The following is a 21,243-nucleotide window of genomic DNA, read 5'->3' on the forward strand; positions in this document are numbered from 1 at the left end:
AGCTGGGATGTAGCCAGGAAGAAAAAGAAGTTTTTAAGAACCTAGAATTTTAATAATAATAATAAAACCCTTATCCGCACCCCAATGGTGCATAGGGCACTGCTTCATATAAACGCAGCGTTATCTTGATCGTTTATACATGAAGGAAAGGTGATCAGCCCTCTGCTTCAGGTACCAGTCCAGGGTAATATTGAATAAATATTACGGTAAAAAAATCACTTGTATTTATTTGACCCCCCCGGGGAATCGAACCCGGGACCTCCAGAACGGTAGCCGAGCGTACTGAGCATTACACTAAATATTATAAATAATAAAAATTAATAACATATTCTTAGAAGTGGGTTAAAATCGAGATTGAAATTAGACGATAAATTTATATCTCTTATCCAAAATAAGTAAACTCTTAAAAATAATTTAATTTACTTATTTTATTAACAAATACATAACAGTAATCTTAATTGAATTATTTTTAGGTATATTATGAATAATAAAACATTTGACAAAAATTATTTTTCATAAAAGTAAATAAGATATAAATTTTCTGACAGTTACAAATAAGAAAGTAATTTTTATACAGAAATGTATTAAATACGAGTAAAATTAAAAAGATGAAATGTCAAATATTAAATTTTATAAAATAAATCTCAAACTTTGTTTTTTACCACTGTCAGTTTTATTACTTTTTTCCAAACGGTTTTGACAAGCCACCTTCATGTTTATAATAATAAATTTTATGTTAATGCTAAAAATTAAAGCGTTTTGAATTTCATACATATATAAGTTATATGATTACGAAGTTTTTTAATTTTTAATTGTAATTTTTTTAAAATTATTTTTTTATTTATTGATTTGGCGTTTAATTTGAACAACTCCATTTTTAATTTATGTATTAATTATAAATCAAACATAGATTTTTTGAGTCTACTAAGTTGTATTTTACTAACAAAAACTCATAAAAATTATATTGTGACAATTGTTTCACCTTGTTAGGGCATTATCAAACGGAATTCGTTTGATAATGCCCTAACAAGGCGAAACAATTGTCACAATATAATTTTTATGTGTTTTTGTTAATAAAATACAACTTTGTAGACTCAAAAAATCTATGTTTGATTTATAATTAATACATAAAATGATTACTAAGTATTTAGTTTATAATGAATACTACAAAATGTGAATCTAAATTGCATATTAAAGAAACATATACACGTATATAAATATGCTACTAAAACTAAGCAATTTCGGTTTTATTGCGATATTGACCCGTGTAATCTGGTAGTAAAAGAAATATATGATAATTCCAAAAGTCGCAAGCATCCACAACGACGACTGGTAGTGCTATAGAAAGGCAAACAAGTTACAACAATATTTGTTCCAAAATACTCGAAACTCCAGAACTGCGGTGTACTAAGGGAGTTTACCAAGAAATTGTTTCCATACTTTTCCCATCAGGACTTGGAGAATTTTCTTTGGGGGCGTGTTTGCTTGAGACTTATATGATAATCTTATTTTTTGATCTCGTTAAAGAAAATTACGTCTAAATTTTCCTTCGTGTGAAGAATGAAATCGGGTCCGTGCTTCCAATAAATCGTTTTCTATTGACAACCTCAGTGGCGTCCAAAAACTCCATACTCGAGCTCAAATGACAAAATTAAGCGTTTGTTTTAAAGCAAATATCTATTTCTGGTCATAACACAATTTCGCAATTTTTATCTTGCCGTACAAATTCTTTATATAATTTACAGGAAAATCTGTAAGATTAAGAAGACAAACAACTTATTTTGATAAATGATCTCAAATTTCTGAGGTTTTTTGTAATGTTATTGTCATGGACGAGCATTGATTTTTAAAATTATTAAAACAAAAATAATATGTTTGTTCGAATATAAGTCGAATAATTGTTTCAAACCACTCAATTTTAGCGTTATTTTAAATACATTGTAATATTGAAATAAAAACATATATTTTTATTGTATATGCGGATTAATTTCATGTAGCTTTGTTTATATGAATAGTAATTTAAAATATATTTTCAAAAATTCTATCGGATTAAAGAATTAAAAAAAGGTTTTTGTTGCTTTTTATCTAAAAAGCAATTAATCAACAATTAGTACCAAAAAAAAGTTCAATAAATTCTTATTTATAGAGGTGAAAATTTTAATTTTTAAAATGATTTTTCTTTATTGTAATAATAGTTGTAACAACAAAATTTATCGTAAATTTTTTAAAGAATATTCGTGTTTGTAATACTGAAATTGAATGAATCGGTCAGAATTTTCAAAAATTTTACTTTGAACCTGTAGTGCTTAGCGTGATTTGTATAAATTTGACCAAAACTTGAACAAAACACACAAAAAACAAAAAAAAATAAAGCTCTGTATAAAAGTATGAAACATATTTTTTTTTCTTCGGTAGTTTAAACGGGCATTCTAGGTCGAACATATGGGTTTTGTACTACTTCAAACTGCGAGTCACGACCGAAGTTTGGCAGGCTGTCAAGTAACTAAGGCGAGAGGGAAAAGTAAGCGTTTTGATTAAATACTTTAGAAATTAGTCGTTAAGAATTCATTTGTCAAAAAACGGTAAGCCGTGACAAGGTTGGGAGGAAGTTTCTGCCCTTATTAGTTTGTGCTCCGGGTGAAGAATGTAATTATTCCACCGAAACGCCGGATCGTAATGAAATATATCGATTGAGGAATAATATTGATTTAAAATAAAACAACTGGCATATTCTAGAAATGAAATTTATTGAATTCTTTTTTGCAAATATTAAATAATGGTGAAACACGAAAGCTTATGTTTTAATATTATTTATGCCTTCAAAAATAAAACTTTTTATGTTTACGATAGTTAAAGAGTTGAACAAAAGCTGTAAAACAAATATAACCCACTGTAAACATACGAATAGTACCCCTTTTCACATCTTGATTTTCAAACTATCAAAACCGGAGCATTTAAAGTTTTGACACATCGTTCAGAAATATTTTTCACCTCCTTTAAACTGTTAAAATTCAAACAAATATTTATAACTTTCATAACATGCCAATTTTTAAATAAATTGACCAAACTTTGTACCTGAATATGATATTTTAAAATGACTGATCCCATGTTTTTTAAAATATCCTTTCAATAATACTCTAGGTTAGAAAATTCGTACTCTTTTCGCAGTTAATGTAACTGAAATCAAATGATTGAATCAATATTATGTTGAAAAAAAATACGATTTTGCATTTGGAAAAAAGGAGTTTATTATAAGTTTAATGTTAGTTCTTATTTGTTTAATAAAAGCCAATAATATAATTTTAATATGAAGTGGATAATATTTATTTAGAACAAATTAAACATTTTATAAATAATTATATACTTAAAAATAATTATATATTTAGAACAAATGTGGTAGGTTTGTTCTAAATATGGTAAAATAAAAAAAAGGCTGAATATGGAAAATTAATAATATCTTTCTAAGAAAAGGAAAAAAAACTAATATAATGCATATTTTTAAGAAAAAAATTATTGTTTAAAGAAAAAAAGGACAATCATACATTAATACTCAGATAATTTAAAGTTAGTGGTTTAAGTGATCAAAAATACTTGGTGACATTTCGCAAATAAACAATACGTTGCTTTTAATATTGAATAGATTTTCAGTGAAAATAAATTGAAAATAGCTAAAAGCTTGCTTCCAGCAGATGGACTTAATTGAATCAAGGTGATTGGTCACCACGATAAACCATTGATTTGTGAAGTGCATTTGGTAGTTGACTTAAATTGGTTCCAACACTTAGTTTCCCCGCCAGATTGCTTCTATGTTGACTGAAAATATCTCCGATTGGTTTTAAAGCTCTTAAAATGAGCTCTTTTATATCACGAAACTCATTTGAATTTTCTCTTATATGACCAAATTCAAACGAAGTGCAAGCGAACAAATTAAACAAAAACCATACCTAAACTTAAAAAAATACATACAAAAAAATAATTATTTGAGTGATTAAACACAATTAAATGAATTATGTGAAATACGGATGATTACAATAAATCCAAAATAAGTTTTTATTTATTTTTTATTTAAGGAATCACCCGCAAAGTTTCTACATATTTGAAAGGCTTGTCTGCAGGTAGAATAGTAAGGATAGGGAAGATTGATGCGAAAAACATATCACAAACACCCGACTAATTGGAAATATAAATTACTCGAATTAACTTTGAAATTGGCAGGAATCGAATCCACGACGTTAGTTTCGCAGTCGAGCGTCTACCCACCCACGCCACGGCGCCTTGTGAGATGAGACTTGTTTTGAGGTGCTGATGTATTCCTGCACTTAGTGTTTAAAAGATTGAGAGATATGAAGGACGAAATGTTTGTTGAAAAAAAAATGTATATATATATATATATATATATATATATATATATATATATATATATATATATATATATATATATATATATATATATATATATATATATATATATTATATATATATATATATATGTATATATAAATGTATATTTATATATATATATATATATATATATATATATATAATATATATATATATATATATATATATATATATATATATATATATATATATATATATATATATATATATATATATATATATATATATATATATATGTATATAAATATATATATATATATATATATATATATATATATATATATATATATATATATATATATATAAATATACATATATATATATATATATATATATATATATATATAAGACGATTTAATTTTATTCGAAGTTAGCAAAATGATACAACCTGTAAGTGTGTTCATTTCTTATATGTAGTTGTCTTTATGATAGCTTAATATTGTTTTCAAGTACTTACCATTTTCTCGTGTAGTAAAAAATAAAGTAAATATCCAAATATATAGGTACAAACATTGTCCATTCAAGCAAGTTAGCTTGAAGATATTGCTTTATACCATGAAGCCCGTCCACGTACACACCCCTTGTACGGGAGGTTCAATATTAAAAATAAATTAAAAATCCAAACAAACATTACTCAAGAACATATCATGGAAAATGGATATCGAGGGGATGTTTTGAAATACATTGAAACTAAACATTTATTTTATTTTATTATTATTTATTAATTATTGTATGAAACATTTAACAACCATTAGAGTACAAAGATTCTACATATTATAGTAATGAAGACAATTATTTATTTTACGTCGTCAGACATTAAATTTATATACAAAAACAATAATCAATAATATTTTAACGACGAATGAAATAAATTTGTATTTATTTATATTTTTTACCCAAATTTAAGGCAAATAAAATATGTAGCTACAAATATTGATAATACTTCCATTTGGCTATATAAAATAATAAGAATAATGAGTAGCAACCAAGACAATGTTGCCTTTTTAAGTATTTACATTGTCACGTTATATTTTAGTTTCGACATCTACATAATTTTTTTCGAAAATCTATTTGTTTATTAGATTTTTTAATATTTTTAAATAAATACACACATTATTAAATGTTTAAAATGTAATATTTATTTATGTTTAACATATTTATTAACACACCCCTTTACAATATGATACAGTTAACCATTAATTCTAATATGTTTCCCAAATATCATGACATCACAACAAGTTATTGAATGTTAAATTTTTTTAGTTCACTGTTGTAATAAAACACGTATTTAAAGGCTTTGTTGCGTAATATTTTCACTGCCCCATTCAGCCAATCTTCTTGTATAGGTGGATGAGATCCGTTTATCCAGACGATCAGTAAACAAAAAGACAATTGGAGAAAACTATACACTCACAAATTCTCAAGTGAGGGCAAGGGCAGCACCGTCAACAAAATTTCAGGTCTATAGAAATTACAACTAACATACGAAAGGAATTCAACAACAGTGCATATATACGTATTTCGAAAATTAATGTAATATGACAGAATGGCGAACATTACACAACTGTCTTGGAATCATAGATTTCCATCTTCATTCATATTAAAACTGTAGATACTTCATCTCAGTTTAGAGATTTAAAATATAAATATATACATATATATATATATATATATATATATATATATATATATATATATATATATATATATATATATATATATATATATAAATATATATATATATATGTATATATATATATATATATATATATATATATATATATATATATATATATATATATATATATATATATGTATATATATATATATATATATATATATATATATATATATATATATATATATATATATATATATATATATATATATATTTATATATATATATAAACTAACTAACTAACTAACCATCACGCCGCTTCCCCGCAGGGGTAGGCAGAGAGAATCGAACGCCACACCACTCTGTCTTTGCAAACATTCTTTGCCTCTTCTACATTCATGCATCTCCTCATACATGCCCGACGATTATTACGACTCCTGACCCGGCCGCTTTCAAGTATTTGACATACCTGATTGTGCCAAGTTTTCCTCGGTCGTCCTCTGCTTCTTTTTCCAAATACATTCGCCTCATAAATTTGTTTAACCGTTCTTTCTTCACTCATACGCTTCACATGTCCAAACCATCTCAACACACCTTTCTTAATTTTATCGATAATGCTTATCTCAGCCTTACATTCTTTCCTTATTTCATCATTCGAACATCTATCAAACACCGTTTTGCCACACATTCGTCTGAGGGATCGCATTTCGACTGCATTCAGTCTGCTTTCATCCTTCTTTTGCCAACTCTATGCTTCGCTTCCATACATAAGGGTTGGAACCAGAACTCCATTGTGTACTGCCAGTTTAGCTGCCGCTGATAGATTTTTATTTGCTAAAACTGATTTTAGTGCACCATTCACTTTGTTCCCAGCATTCACTCTCTTTTTACTAATACATGTAGTTAAAATCTGTTTTCACTGTTAGTTATTGACACATGTGGATAAAGCAATGGTTTTTGACTAGAAAATTATGATTTTACATGGATAGGGATTGAGCATCTCGATTGAGTTTATCGAAATTTCGAATGAGGTTTTTGTTGCTAGGTCAAATATAAACAGTATTTTCGATTTTGAGTATAAGGGTGGCAAATCTTAACCGTTTACTTTTAGGTAAATTTTAGTTAAATGTTAATTTTTACTTAAATTAAGTTTTTAATTAAAACTTTTAGTAAGAATATTAAATAAAAGACATTTAATCGTTTTAGAGATATTTTTATCGTAAATATTTAGTATCTACATTTAAAACCTAAAAGCGTTGGTTTTTTAACGATGTGAAAAATTATTTAAATAATCGGTAGATAATACCTTTAAATATTATTATCGCTTTCATTTAACATTTGTGCTATATATTTTTGTATTTACCTAATTTTTACATAACATTATCAATAAAATTTTATTTTATTTTACAGTTAATAAAGCGTTTGTTGAAAAATAACAAAAAAATATAAATGATTATAAAAAAGTAAATATAATGATTTGATGCTTATTTATAATCAAATAAATTGTTTGCAATATTTATATTATATGTATGTACAAAATAAAATTATAAACAGTGAATAAAAATGATAATATTATACCCAAACTTTTTACCCTCGCAGAGGTTCGTCAATTTTTTTATATTCGGAATAAAAACACGGTATGCCAAAATCAAATGAATAAAACTGTATAAAAAACAAGTTACATATAATAAACAATATTTTTAAAACAATTGCCTAAAATATTTATGGTTTCATTAACTTTAATAAATTACACTTATTATACTTAACTACAATTTAAGTTTATTTGATAATTTTTAAATCCTACTTTTTGCTGTTTGAGGGACATACGAATTTACAATACTTTAATTACTATACATATTATGAGTAAAATAAAAATTCGCAAAATACCAACAAAAAAAATATATTTACAATACGATATATTATTTTGTACATTAAAAAAAAAAGTATTTCTAAACTAGAAACGTTTTTTTAAAAACAGGATTATTAATGTCTTAACAAAAAATATCACTGACTAGAAATCATAGTCATCTTTTCAATGCATTATCAATTAAAAATGTTGAATAAAAAAAATTATACGAGTATAAAGAATAATAAGACAATGAATGAATTTAAAAAAAAACTTTATGTTTATTGTAAGAAGAGTACAAAAGTACATAATATGTTAAATTGAGTGTAAATATTAGTTTATGTACTAAATATAATATAAGCAAACATAGGAAATAAAATAAAAAATGAAAATATATTTTAGAAAAAAACTCTAAATCGCCCGGTAACTTTAATCATTATATCTATAATAATTAACAAGGTACATAATTTTAATGCAAAATTTTTAGTAACTATACAACTGTTTCGTTAACTCTCTTATTTCTTAAAAACTTACTTTTATGCACAGAATTCTCCTTTCATTTATTATGGAAGAATAATTTAAAACTATTTCAGATTTTTTTAAGGGTCCGTTCACACGCCATCAGACTCCGGTAAAAACTGCTGCTGAGCGACGGACGAGAGTGCCATGTCAATAGGCTTGGTATCATCGTACAGAGCGGGGGCCTCGCACAGGATGACAAAAGTGCCAACTATTGACGCGATGGTGAATATCCAGAGGAACAGCCGATCCAGCACCATAGCGACAAAACCCCAGTCCTGGTCTTCCTGTATCAGGAGAAAGAAGATTTGTTCATACGTGCAATCATAAAGATCCAGCAATCATATCAATCATAAAAATACGCGCAATCATAAAAATTAACTTAGTATTCAAGTGGCTTATATTGATATATCAACATAAATGAAGGACAAATATGGGGAATTTACAGGGCTAACAACTATTTACAGCAAGGGTGGCCAACCCGCGGCCCGTGGAGCATTTCACATATTTTTTCTTTAAGTGTACATAAAACCACCAAAAGAACATTCCATCGTGTGAAGTTCGTATCATATCCCATATGGAAGTATTTCACTATCGTGACAATTTCAAGACCCATATTATGGCGTCAAGTAGTCAAGATGTTTGACCAAAGAAGAGAAGAGTAACAGAAGAACTGAGAAGTTTTCTGATTATTTTGTTGCTTGCTTGATTATGTTGGTTGCTTTGAATAATAGAAGAAATTTTGTTTTACGGCCCGGTGTTTTTAAAATCAGGCCCGCCTGCTGAAAAGGTTGGCCACCTATGATTTACTGGCTGATTTATGTGACTTTATAAACGTGTAATATTTAACATTCTACCCATGATTGACAACCACACAACTCAAATTTCGGAAGTCATATTTATTGTCTGTTTCGATTGACACCTTTCATATGTTAGTTTTTGTCACCATCTATGGTTGAGTAAAGTAAGTTTTTTTATGTGTGAGTAATCATGGATAAAATGATGAATGTAACACGTCTATAAAGTTATCACTTAAACCAGCCTATACATTCGTTCTTCATTTATGTCGAGATGTTAATATAAATAACTCTTAAATGCAAAACTCAGACTTTTAAATAAACAGCACACTTAAAAATCTACAAATCAAGTTTTTTTTACAATATGTTAAGTGTGTTCAAATACTTGTTCACAAAATCTGGATTATCTCCAATAATAGGTGTTATTTATATATTATTTTTTAACATCTCATCAAAGATGAAGAAGAATATGGAAGAATGTTCTACCCATTATTGACTTAGAATTACGTTTCAAAATTGGTTCATATATACAGAATTTCCAAGAATTTGAGTAGTATGGTTGTCAATAATGGGTAGAATTGGTGAATGTTAATGTGTGTAAAGTGATCATTTAAACCAGCCCATGACGGTTGTCAGCCCCGTAAATGCCCAGACTTCCATATTCTTCTTCATCTTTGATGAGATGTCAAAAAATAATATAAGTTTTTTTACTTAAAACAGTTCTAACAACAACAACAAACATATTTAAAGTATGAATGAAATGAAATTTAACGAACCGCGTTGAATTCATCCTGTCGCTGCATATGATGCTGGATAAACATCACGTTGTGGATAGCTTTTTCGAGTTCGAAGGGGTATTTCTTCCTTGGGGCCACGTCACTGAGAGACTCGTCCAATCCGGACATGACGCTTGGCAGCCCATTGTAACCGCCCAATCCTCCAAGGGCTCCCACCAAACCGCTAAATCTGAATAACACGTGAAGAAACTACTTTTTAGAAAATACAAAAAAATCTCCATGTTACTTCGTTATCTTAAGGCCCAGATCTCAAGCGTTCAAATCAAAATGCGCAGAGCCGCTCAGGGCTCGACGTGTCCTTACGCTTGATATTTTTAAAGAATTTATATTGGATAATTTTCGTTTTTTAGAATTTATAAGGAAAAAAAAATCACAAATATTTATTTTTACCTTCTTGAGAATCGAACTCAAGACATCCAGTATGGTAGTCTAGCGCACTAAACATGACCCAACGGAGGCAGAATCTCGGAAGAATTACTCTCATATAACATAAAAAGCACATCCTTAGCAAAGCGCATAAATGACAATTTACTACCTCCTTCCCTATTCTCCCTTCTTCCTTTGCCCTCCTCATTATCGTCTTTTGTTAATTTATGTTTCTTTTTAAATGTCAATTTGTAATTTATGTTTTTTTAAATGTTCAAGTACTATCTGCCCACTGATTGCAAACGGCTATATATGGTATCAAACGTTTTGATCAATATCACTAGTCCGTCTTTGGTCGGTTGGAAGATATTGCTTTTTAGCAATAAGCCCGCCAATGTACTTTTTATTTTCTGTACATGAAGTTTAAAATAAAATAAAATAAAAAATAAAATAAAATAAAATTAATACAAAACACAGAAATACATCAAACAAAACCTCATGGTCAAAAAAAACTTTGATTGTTATGCAATTGAGTTGTACAGCCTGCTTCCATTATATGAATCCGTATTTTAACTTAATATAAAAAAAAAGTTTAAAAAAAAGAATAACCCGCCAAGCCTCTACTATTGCAAGGCTTATCTGCAGGTAGGAAAGTAAGGAGAGGGAAGGTTAATGTAAAAAATACATCACAAATTCCCAGACCAATTCACAAAATGACTGCCGAATCAATTGATGCAATAAGAAAATAAATCTTTCGTAAATCCAAGACAACAGTTTTGCAGTCGAGTGTCTAACCAACTACAAAATTAAAATTTAAATAAAAAAATAAAAAGGATAAATATAATTACCACAAAGTGACTGCTAAATCAATTAATGAAAAAAAACTTATACTGGTATTGTAAATGGATGGCTTTATAAAAGAAAATTATGTTACCCACATGTGCAATATTGGAATCACGATACAGATAAACAAATTCAATTATAACTGATTTCCAGTTGTAGCACTATGCAACTGCGCCATCGGTTTATTGAACAAATGGAAGTGTCCACTAATTTCTAATACCACTCACATACTCTATCAATCGTATCGCTTCCATATATCTCGGTAAAGTCGGCTTTATTGTCAGTTAGAGGTCACTACCCACAAATTATGGTGTGCATCAATTTTCGTTAAATTCGACGGCGACAAAACCAGAAGACCACAAATCACTCACCGATTAGTTGCGGTCGTGCTATGCAGTCCATTACAGCCTCCCGGCATGTGATGTCGGATGGAGTCAGGGCTGGAAGCCCCAGAGTTGGACTGCACATTCGCGGCTTGCAGTGCGGCATTAAACTTGCTCTTGTTCTTGGCATTCCTCCCTGGTATCTTGTCCGCTGCCAAATCCTTCAGAAGATCCTTCGGCACCCTCATCAAGAGCAATTTCGGAAGCCTTTTTATAAAAAACTTTCTCACCCAAGGCGCCATCTTATGGGTACTGGGCTTCCTGTAGTGTACGTTCAGGATTATGATGGTTATGACGACACTGAGGCCGACCAGCAACATGGTGAAGAGCAGATACTTCCCCAGTAAGGGTAGGGCGAGAGATGTCGACGGGATGATTTCGGAGATCAGCAAGAAGAACATGGTTTGGGAGAGTAAGATGGAGATGCTGAGGGCAATCTTCTCGCCGGAGTCTGCGGGGAGATAGAATACGAGGACAGAGAGATACGAAATTCCGACGCATGGAACAATCAGGTTGACCGTATAGAAGAGAGTTTTTCGACGAAGTGTGATGTTAAAGAAGATATCTGAAAAAAATCAATAGTTAATATAACAAGTTTGCAAGGTAATATACATGTATGTGTGTGAAAGAGAAGTCTGTCGGAGAGCGACAGAATGTTTGATACGTTTGTTGAAATGAATGAAGAGAGCAGGCTAGGTCAGAGCGTGAACTCTAGCCTTGAAACGCGACTAGATAAGAGCAATTTATTAGTTCATTATAAGCTTTTTTTATTGTCACTGTTTCAGTTATTATTAATCCCGTATTAATTTGTTTTTTTTAAAGAAATATATTTATTTACACGGAAACAGTTTTAAAAAGAACTCCACTGACAAGACATACAAGGTGGCTTGGTGGGTGTCACCAAAAAAATAAATGAATATGTTTAAAAAGTTTCTTTAAATAAATGTGCACAATTTCTGTTGATAAAAAAATAAAATAGGAAGTAAAATATCTCTTGTGCTCAGAAATAAAGTCACACGTTTGTAATACTATAGCAAGTTACTGTTACAAGTTAAAAGTAATAAATATACTGTTTCATAAAATTAGACTCAATATGCTTGTGTTGTTTTGACAAAACAAAGAAACCATATTTTTCTAATTAAGTTCATTTCTTTGTATGAGGAATATATTTTTCATTTGGTTGTTTAATACCTATTTAAATACATAAATAGAATTCATGTATTCAATATTAAAATCAAACACGGATTTTTAGAGTTAGATAAATTGTATTTTATTATTAAAAACCCATAAAAATAATATCTGTGAAGTTTCTCCTTGCTATGGCATTTTCAAACTACTGTCAAACTAATAACAAAATACAATTAATCAGACTCTAAAAACAGTATTTGATTTTAATATTAAATAAATAAATTAAAATGAAGTTCTACAAATTAGACGCAAAATCTATAAATGAATAAATAGGATGAAAGTAGACTGAATGCAGTCGAAATGCGATCTCTCAGAAGAATGTGTGACAAAACGAAATATGATAGATGTGCGAATAGTGAAATAAGGAAGGAATGCAAAGCTGAGATAAGCATTATCGATAAAATTAAGAAAGGTGTGTTGAGATGGTTTGAACATGTAGAACCAATGAGTGAGGAAAGAACGGTAAAACAAATTTATGAGGCGAATGTTAGCGGGAAAAGAAGCAGAGGAAGACCGAGAAAAACATGGCACGATCAGGTATGCCAAATACTTGAAAGTGGTCAGGTTAGGAGTCGTAACGATCGGCGGGTATGTATGAGGAGATGCATGAACGTGGAAGAGGCGAAGAATGTTTGCAAGGACAGAGTGGTGTGGCGCTCTATTCTCTCTGCCTACCCCTGCGGGGAAGCGGCGTGATGGTTAGTTAGTTTAAAAAAAATAGAAATTTATGAATTGCCTTTAAAATAAATATCGTTACGTGATTAAGTAGGTAAATATACGAGTATATTCAATTCGAAGGAGGATACACTTCCCGCTATCGATTACATATTAAATGTCTGGGTGTACCTACATTATACAGATTACAAGTATAGTATGTCGCGTGTAATAATTAATCTCGATCTCGTCTACACGTATTTGAATATTTGAGGAAATTTCGTCTTAATGATTACAGAGTACACATCACGAACGTACCGCGAAGGATATCCCCAAGGGTACAAGACACTGATTGTTTCATTCAGCACTCGCATATTCCGGAATATTCCCGACATTTTAATTTTAAACAGTACAATTTGCCCTAGACGAAAAAAAGGTCGGTGGAAATTAACATTTTATTCTGTACAGTTCAATGTACGAACTCGTTTTTCGGTTGTTAGAGTTAATCGAAATGAAAATTATGAAATTGTCTTCGTGCAAGTTGTTCTACGGAGGGGTATTGTATGTACCTACGTATTGCAGATAAGAGAGTGGAAGTTATTAAGGTCCCAGGCACGTATAGCTCGTTGTATTAAGATAAGAAATGTGTTAATGAAGCTAAAAGGTCCTCTGTAAGTCCTTCGACAAACTACTTATTTTCGATATTCCGCCAGATAATCCGAGCCTTTTCATTATGAACGTCTACCAAGTACCAATTATGGGAGGAAACGGTTCATAATACTGTAAAGTAGGTTATTGTAGAGCGAGATTACATATTTTTACATAAAGGATGCTCAATTTACTAATGTTTACTAAGCAAGATTTTTTCAAGTTATCTGATCGATAGAAAGACGATTAACCTTCGGATATTTTTCCGTTTGTCATCTCATTTTCCATTCCGTGACAAATTACGTATATTTGGATGCGACGAAGAAACGCGAAAAATTCAGACGCGAGATAATTGATTACGTCGAGAAATAATTTGATCAAAAATATTCTTATTCCGAGATCGATATCAAAATACGTCGACGAATCCAATAAACGGAGTTTTGAGATAAAAAAATAACCGCTTGTAAACTTTGTTTGTGACAACTTTAGATGTACGATTGTTAGGAACGATCAAAAGTTTTAACTGGTAAGAAGTTCGTTTGGTTTTCTGAAGACATTTTTTTGTTGTTATATTTTTAAAGAAAAATAACCTTTTTCAACTACGAGAGAAACTTTTCTGCGGGATTTTGTGATGTACTTAGAAATGTGATACATACAATGGATTCAAAAATTTATTAACCCTGTAATATATGAAAGAAATAAACACTCGACCATGCCAAGTTTAATCGGTTTTACTCTGCTCTGTTACAACTACTCTCCTTATACTTTACTATTTATAACTAAATTTGCCTTATGAATTCATTGTATAATTCTTTCCTCCCTCATTCATGTCACATGTCTTAATCAACTTAACACACTTTCTTTATTTTATCGATAATACTTTTATACTCTCAACCGTCTTTCGCTAACTCCATGCTTCACTTTCATGCATTACAATTGGTACCAGGTTTTTTACCACTTATTTTTACCACTTGTTTATTTATGACAACTAGTTTCTGAAGCTTAGCTTCCATCTATAGGTCGAAATGTAAACTAAAACATTATAAATAAATACATTTAGACCTGAAGATGGAAGCTTAGCTTCCAAAACTAGTTGTCATAAATAAACTGACGTGGTAAAAAAAAATTGTTTTCTTTAATTATTTTCACATGTCTTACCACAAAGTAAACGCCGAAACAATAAATAAAATACTAATATGTGAATGCAATTATTTTTTTTTACATAATGAATACAACAAAGTTTTATTTACGTACTCAATTATGAATAAAATACATTACAATAATAAATGAAAGTATTACCAGGATAAGGTTCTTGACAGCAAGGGTAGTACTTCTCGTGTCGTTCGGCCGGAACCCCAAGGATGTCCCACTCGACCGAGGGATAATATTCTCTCAGTTCGATTCCCACTTCAACTTTGTTATCCCCGGGCTTCTGGTTTATGTGTTTAAGGTCGATCTGCGAAATTAAAAAATAATCACCAATCATTATCGGCCGTCTCGAGTTTTATTAAGGCGGCCAAACTTGGGGGAGTAATATTTCGTAAAAGAAATATTAATCCTCGGTAGCAAGATCAAACGACCCGGATCCCAAGATATTCCTTAATAAGGGATTGTTTGACCTTTGAAAAAGTATCAATTCGTAGCACGACATTTTATGTCGCAAAAGTGTTTTTCGGATCAGATTATATTTCTAGCTAAGACGTAATCAATAAAGTATTTATTCACAATATTTTGAGTCGAATAAATGCAGAGTTTGGAAACAAATATTTTGATACACACACATATCACTCACTCCTTTCAACAACGTCGTATTTAAAAAATCGACAATTTTTAGTTGTGCATGTTTTCAAAATGCCCCAAAAAAATACTATATTCCAGCAAAAGAGGCATTTTTCAAATAAAATATTTACTCGCTATAGGGCAGAAAGTGTTGTTTTTGCATTATGAAGAAAGGGTTTTGTTTGATTATTTTTTTAAACAAACTAAATATTTTTCAAATAGAGAAAAAATATTTAGATTTTACCAAAAAGATGTGTTGCATAGTAAAAAGTTCATTAAGAGGCTTGATATTTATTTTCAATACATTGTATTATATTTTTAAACATTTAACACGATCTCCTGAAAAATCAAGTTTTTTGATATATGACGTTGTTGAAAGAAGTAAGCGATATATGGACCTACATACATTTTATATAAGATGAATTATATTCTAGCACTGCATTTTGAATTTTACTTTTTGAAAGCTTTTTAAGAAAAATGTATTTTTTAGTCCCGATCCTTAACCTGCCCCTCTCTATTTATTACCCTAGCAAACTCTTTATACACCTAAATATTTTTTCTGCTCAAAAAAAATATATATACCGGTGGATGATTTTTTTTCATTCACCTGTAGATATGAAGACATCTGTAGTTTTCGAAACTATTATAGTCGCTGTGTAATGAAATAAAACTCACCAAATGGTATTATACAAGTATTAATTTAAAAAGTATAATTCTATATTTTCTTATTACTCTGGACTGGTACCTGAAGCGGAGGGCTGATCACCTTTCCTTTATGTGTAAACGATCAAGATAACACTGTGTTTGTATAATGGGGTGCGGATAAGGGTTTTAATTGAATTGAATTTAGTTCTAAACTTTGCTCATAATATAATTTCTAAATATAAAATATATTATGAAATCATTTAAGTTAACGTAATAAAACATTACAATAAACAGAAAAATAAAAATTAATGTAACGCCAAAAATAATTGAAAAATTTGAGTGAATTGTCCGTATAATTAGTTGACCATTAAATATATTTTGCGAAGTTCAAGCAAAAAAAATCATGCTAAAGAGAATAACAAGAAGGTTATTTTGGATTATCTAAAAACCTTCCCACGATCGATTTCTTAACTTCGCTCATAAAATTATAACAATCTTTGTAAAATTAAACAACTTTGTTGTAACCACTTTTTTATTATAAGAATACTTTAACCTACCGGTTCCGATAAGAACCGTGTCATCTTCACAGTTTACTAAATTCTAAAACATTAAAAAATAAATATTTTTAATCTTTTATAATTTAATAAACCCTGATGATGACAAGGTTTTGTCGAAACCAGTAGGTTAAAGTGTGCTTTTAATAAAAAAAGTGGTTAAAAAAATTGTTTAGTTTTATAAGTTCATAAAATGTGCCATAAAGTATCTGCGAAAAACATTCAAGAAATTATTACAATCTCATTAACTTTGAAGTAATAAAACGTTGAAAAATATTTTTTAATCCAATCAAAGTAACGCCAACATTTATTGACAATTTTTAATTTATTGTCTACATAGGTGGTTTACAACATTTTGAGTGTGTCCAAATACTTGTTCACAAAACCTGGATTATCTCCAATTACAGGAGTTATTTTCATATTATTTTTTAACATCTCATGTTGTTTAACATCTTATAACATAATATGTTATATAACATCTTAACATATAACATCTTAGAACACATAACATCTTATCTTTTAACATCTCATCTCTTTTTTAGATGTTAAAAAATAATATGAAAATAACTCCTGTAATTCGAGATAATCCAGGTTTTGTGAACAAGTATTTGGACACACTCAAAATGTTATAAATAAATTATCTGGTCAAATTATAAGCTTAATAATAAAAATGAAAATGGTATTTTCTGACGTTTCTCATGTGTGTGATTATAATCCAGGATTCGGTCCTCACATACTAATATAAGAGTTTCTGCTTAGTAAAAAGCTTCTTTACATCTCACCAATAGATGTCTCTAGTGAAGTTCTAGTGATTCAAGAACAAGGTTTCTAAATTGGTTCATATATATAGAATTTCCAAGAATGTGAGTGATGTGGTTGTCAATAATGGGTAAAATTGGTGAATGTTACACGTGTGTAAAGTGATCACTTAAACCAGCCTATGACGGCCGTCAGCCCCGTAAATGCCCAGACTCCCATATTCTTCTTCATCTTTGATGAGATGTTAAAAAAAATGGGTGGTTTACCATTAATTTATTCCGTAAAGGTTCCTTATTTAATATTACATAATGGAAACACTTTGGCTTAATCCTATGGCGGGGACCAGGTGGTCTGGTCGTTGTTTAAATTGCTCGGTAATTTTATATTTTTACCAAAAAGGAAAGGCTCGTCCAATCGAATTCCGAGGGAAAATTTAAGGCTGGTTTATTGACTCAAACGAAACAAGTATACAGCGTTTTACTACTCCCGAGACCAAACTTCGGTTTTCCGGATATCATTAATCCACGGACATTCTGCATTTCAATTTTACAAGGCTTTATGATTCAACGTTTAACACCAATAATTCTTTAATCGAATATTTAATATATCCTTTTAAATATTATAATAAAATCGAGCATTTATATCATGATTTTTCAAAATGTGAATTTACAACATTTTGAGTGTGTTCAAATACTTGTTCACAAAAATTGGATAATCTTCAAGTACAGGAGTTATTTTTCGTATAAAAAATAACTCCTATAATTGGAGATAATCCAGATTTCGTGAACAAGTATTTGGACAAACTCAAAATGTTGTAAATAAATTAACTGGTCAAATTATAAGTTAAAATAATAAAAATGAAAATGATATTTTCTGGCGTTTCTCATATATGTGATTATAATCCAGCATTCGGATCTCACATACTAATAAAAGAGTTTCTGCTCAGTAAAAACATTCTTTTCATCTCACCAATAGATGTCTTCAGTGAAGTTATATATATATATATATATATATATATATATATATATATATATATATATATATATATATATATATATATATATATATATATATATATATATATATATATATATATATATATATATATAACTTCCAAGAATTCGAGTAGCATGGTTGTCAATAATGGGTAGAATGGGTGAATGTTACACGTGTGTAAAGCGATCACTTAAACCATTTTAACGAATTTGATAAATTGGTAAGGTTACTTTTTTATTGTACCATTATAATCAACACATAAAAGTCAGATAAAAACTAATGTAGATCTTAAATGTTTTATTAAAATTCTAGTATAAAATAAAACTATAACTTTTGCAGTATTCGGTTTATAAAGTAGTTTTGGTGGAAAAAAATAATCGAAAGCTAAATGCCTTAATTGTTTTCGTAAGATCACAACCCAAAGGAACGTTTAAATTGAAACAAACTTTAGCCCCTCGCAAATGAACATCCGAAATCTTAACTTTTAGTAACCTCCTAAGCAAGCATCTCCGAATAGAATAAAAAGTAGGAATCAGCCCTAATTAGGAATACTGCCAGGATCTTAGACTAAACTTCTGTCCTTTGTTAGAGCGGAGTTTTATACGGGAGTGTTCGAAAAACCCCGAACATTCAAGAAAGAATCCCGAAAAAAGGTATTGACTGAAAGAAACGAAATTGGCTTCGTGATTATACTTAGACGTTTTTTAAAAGGAAGCAATATCTTTCAGAAACAAAAGAAGCTTACTAGTATTATAACCAGAGTAAAATATATTAAAAATATTGTTTCGATTGACTGTATATTACATTCTTCTACGAAAAAAACAGTGATAAAAATGCTTAACATTAGAAAGTACTTTTAAACAATAGGTAATCATAAAAATAACACAAGTTTTTTTGTTAAAAAAACCTAAGATTACGATTAAAAGTTCCTAGGTACGGGTTCCGAAAACGTACATAGTTAAATTTTGTAATAACATTATATTATAGTTTTTCGATAATTTTCTCAGTTACAATTAACTAAAAGAATATATATATATATATATATATATATATATATATATATATATATATATATATATATATATATATATATATATATATATATATATATATATATATATATATATATATATATATATATATATTGATTGCAAAATGCGGATAGACACATCTCCCATAAAAACTAAAAGCTATTTTCCAAATCAAATAATTTATTATATTGGAAATTAAAAAAAAAGCCTTTTGCTTAATAATTGATACCCAAAGCTCAAAATAAAACAAAAAATAACAGAGTTGGTGATAAATCAGGTGGTGGTCGCAAGGTATGTGTCGCGGACTCTAATTGTCGTTTTCTGGGTGCGAGCCCATTTTAACGAGGTTCGATTCCTATTTTTAGATCTAAAAAATGTATATATACCATATATACGGTCAATGCAATAATATTTATCACCAAAAAAACAATAAATAATTCACATTTCATCCTAAATGTAAAATATTTTACGTTAAAAATAATTGTAAGTGAATAAGTCTATGTCGTGTTGTTTAAAGGTTCAGTAAATGGGTGCACATTGAACTGAATATATACGGGGAGGGTTTCAGAAACCAGCCCTTAGCAAACGTCCACATAAAGCAGCAATCTGCAGCTGACAGATGTCCCATGAGTCGAGCACTGAAAAGTCTTTGATCTCTTGACCATTGCAACTTATGTGAATAACCCTAAGATCAGAAAATCCCAACAGGATATTAACATTTTGAGGGATATTGATTTATTTTTAAAGTAACTTATTAATACTTCATGTATCTTATATATCTATATATAAATATAAATGGGAAAAAGATAACAATAACACATTAAAAATAATAAAACAATATCAAATCGTTAAAATTTATACAATTAAAATTTTTAACGATTTAATATTGTTATATTATTTTAGACAGCAAAACAGAAAAGTAAATGCATCAATTATTGATTTTAATACTATTTTTAACTTACGAAGAAAAAAATACAAAGTGCGAAAATTTCAATGATTTGAAATTTTTATATTATTGTTTTATTATTTAAGTGCACCAAATATTGGATATAATATTGTATGATATATAATATTGTATATATATATATTTTAGAAAGATTTAAGCTGACGAAGAATTAAATATAAAGTGCGAGAATTTTAACGATTTGATATTGTTATATTATTTTAGACACCAAAACAACAAAGTAAATTCATCAAATATTGATTGTAATACGATTTAAACTTACGAAGAAAAAAATACAAAGTGCGAGAATTTCAATGATTTGATATTTTTATATTATTTAAGTGCACCAAATATTAATTTTAGAAAGATTTAAGCTAACGAAGAAAAAATACAAAGTGCGAGAATTTATCGATGTGATATTTTTAAATTATTTAAGGCAACAAAATAAGTGCATCAAATATTGATTTTAAAACGAT

At 29.1% G+C, this 21,243-nt stretch overlaps 1 protein-coding gene across 1 annotated transcript in view; it reads right to left on the reverse strand.

Moving 5' to 3' along the window:
• Nucleotides 1-8,113: 8,113 nt before the first annotated feature.
• The window catches only part of LOC148312987 (acetylcholine receptor subunit alpha-like 2), a 120,142-nt gene continuing 107,012 nt past the window's right edge, over nt 8,114-21,243 (reverse strand). The window contains 4 exon segments of the mRNA XM_088270655.1: nt 8,114-8,671; nt 9,958-10,147; nt 11,559-12,135; nt 15,360-15,516. Coding sequence (XP_088126781.1) covers nt 8,477-8,671; nt 9,958-10,147; nt 11,559-12,135; nt 15,360-15,516 — 1,119 coding nt within the window. The 3' untranslated portion in view covers nt 8,114-8,476.

Source organism: Brachycentrus maculatus, unplaced genomic scaffold, assembly GCF_059751285.1.
Source record: "Brachycentrus maculatus isolate JH-2025_06_01 unplaced genomic scaffold, ASM5975128v1 h1tg000027l, whole genome shotgun sequence".
Lineage (NCBI taxonomy): Eukaryota > Metazoa > Arthropoda > Insecta > Trichoptera > Brachycentridae > Brachycentrus > Brachycentrus maculatus.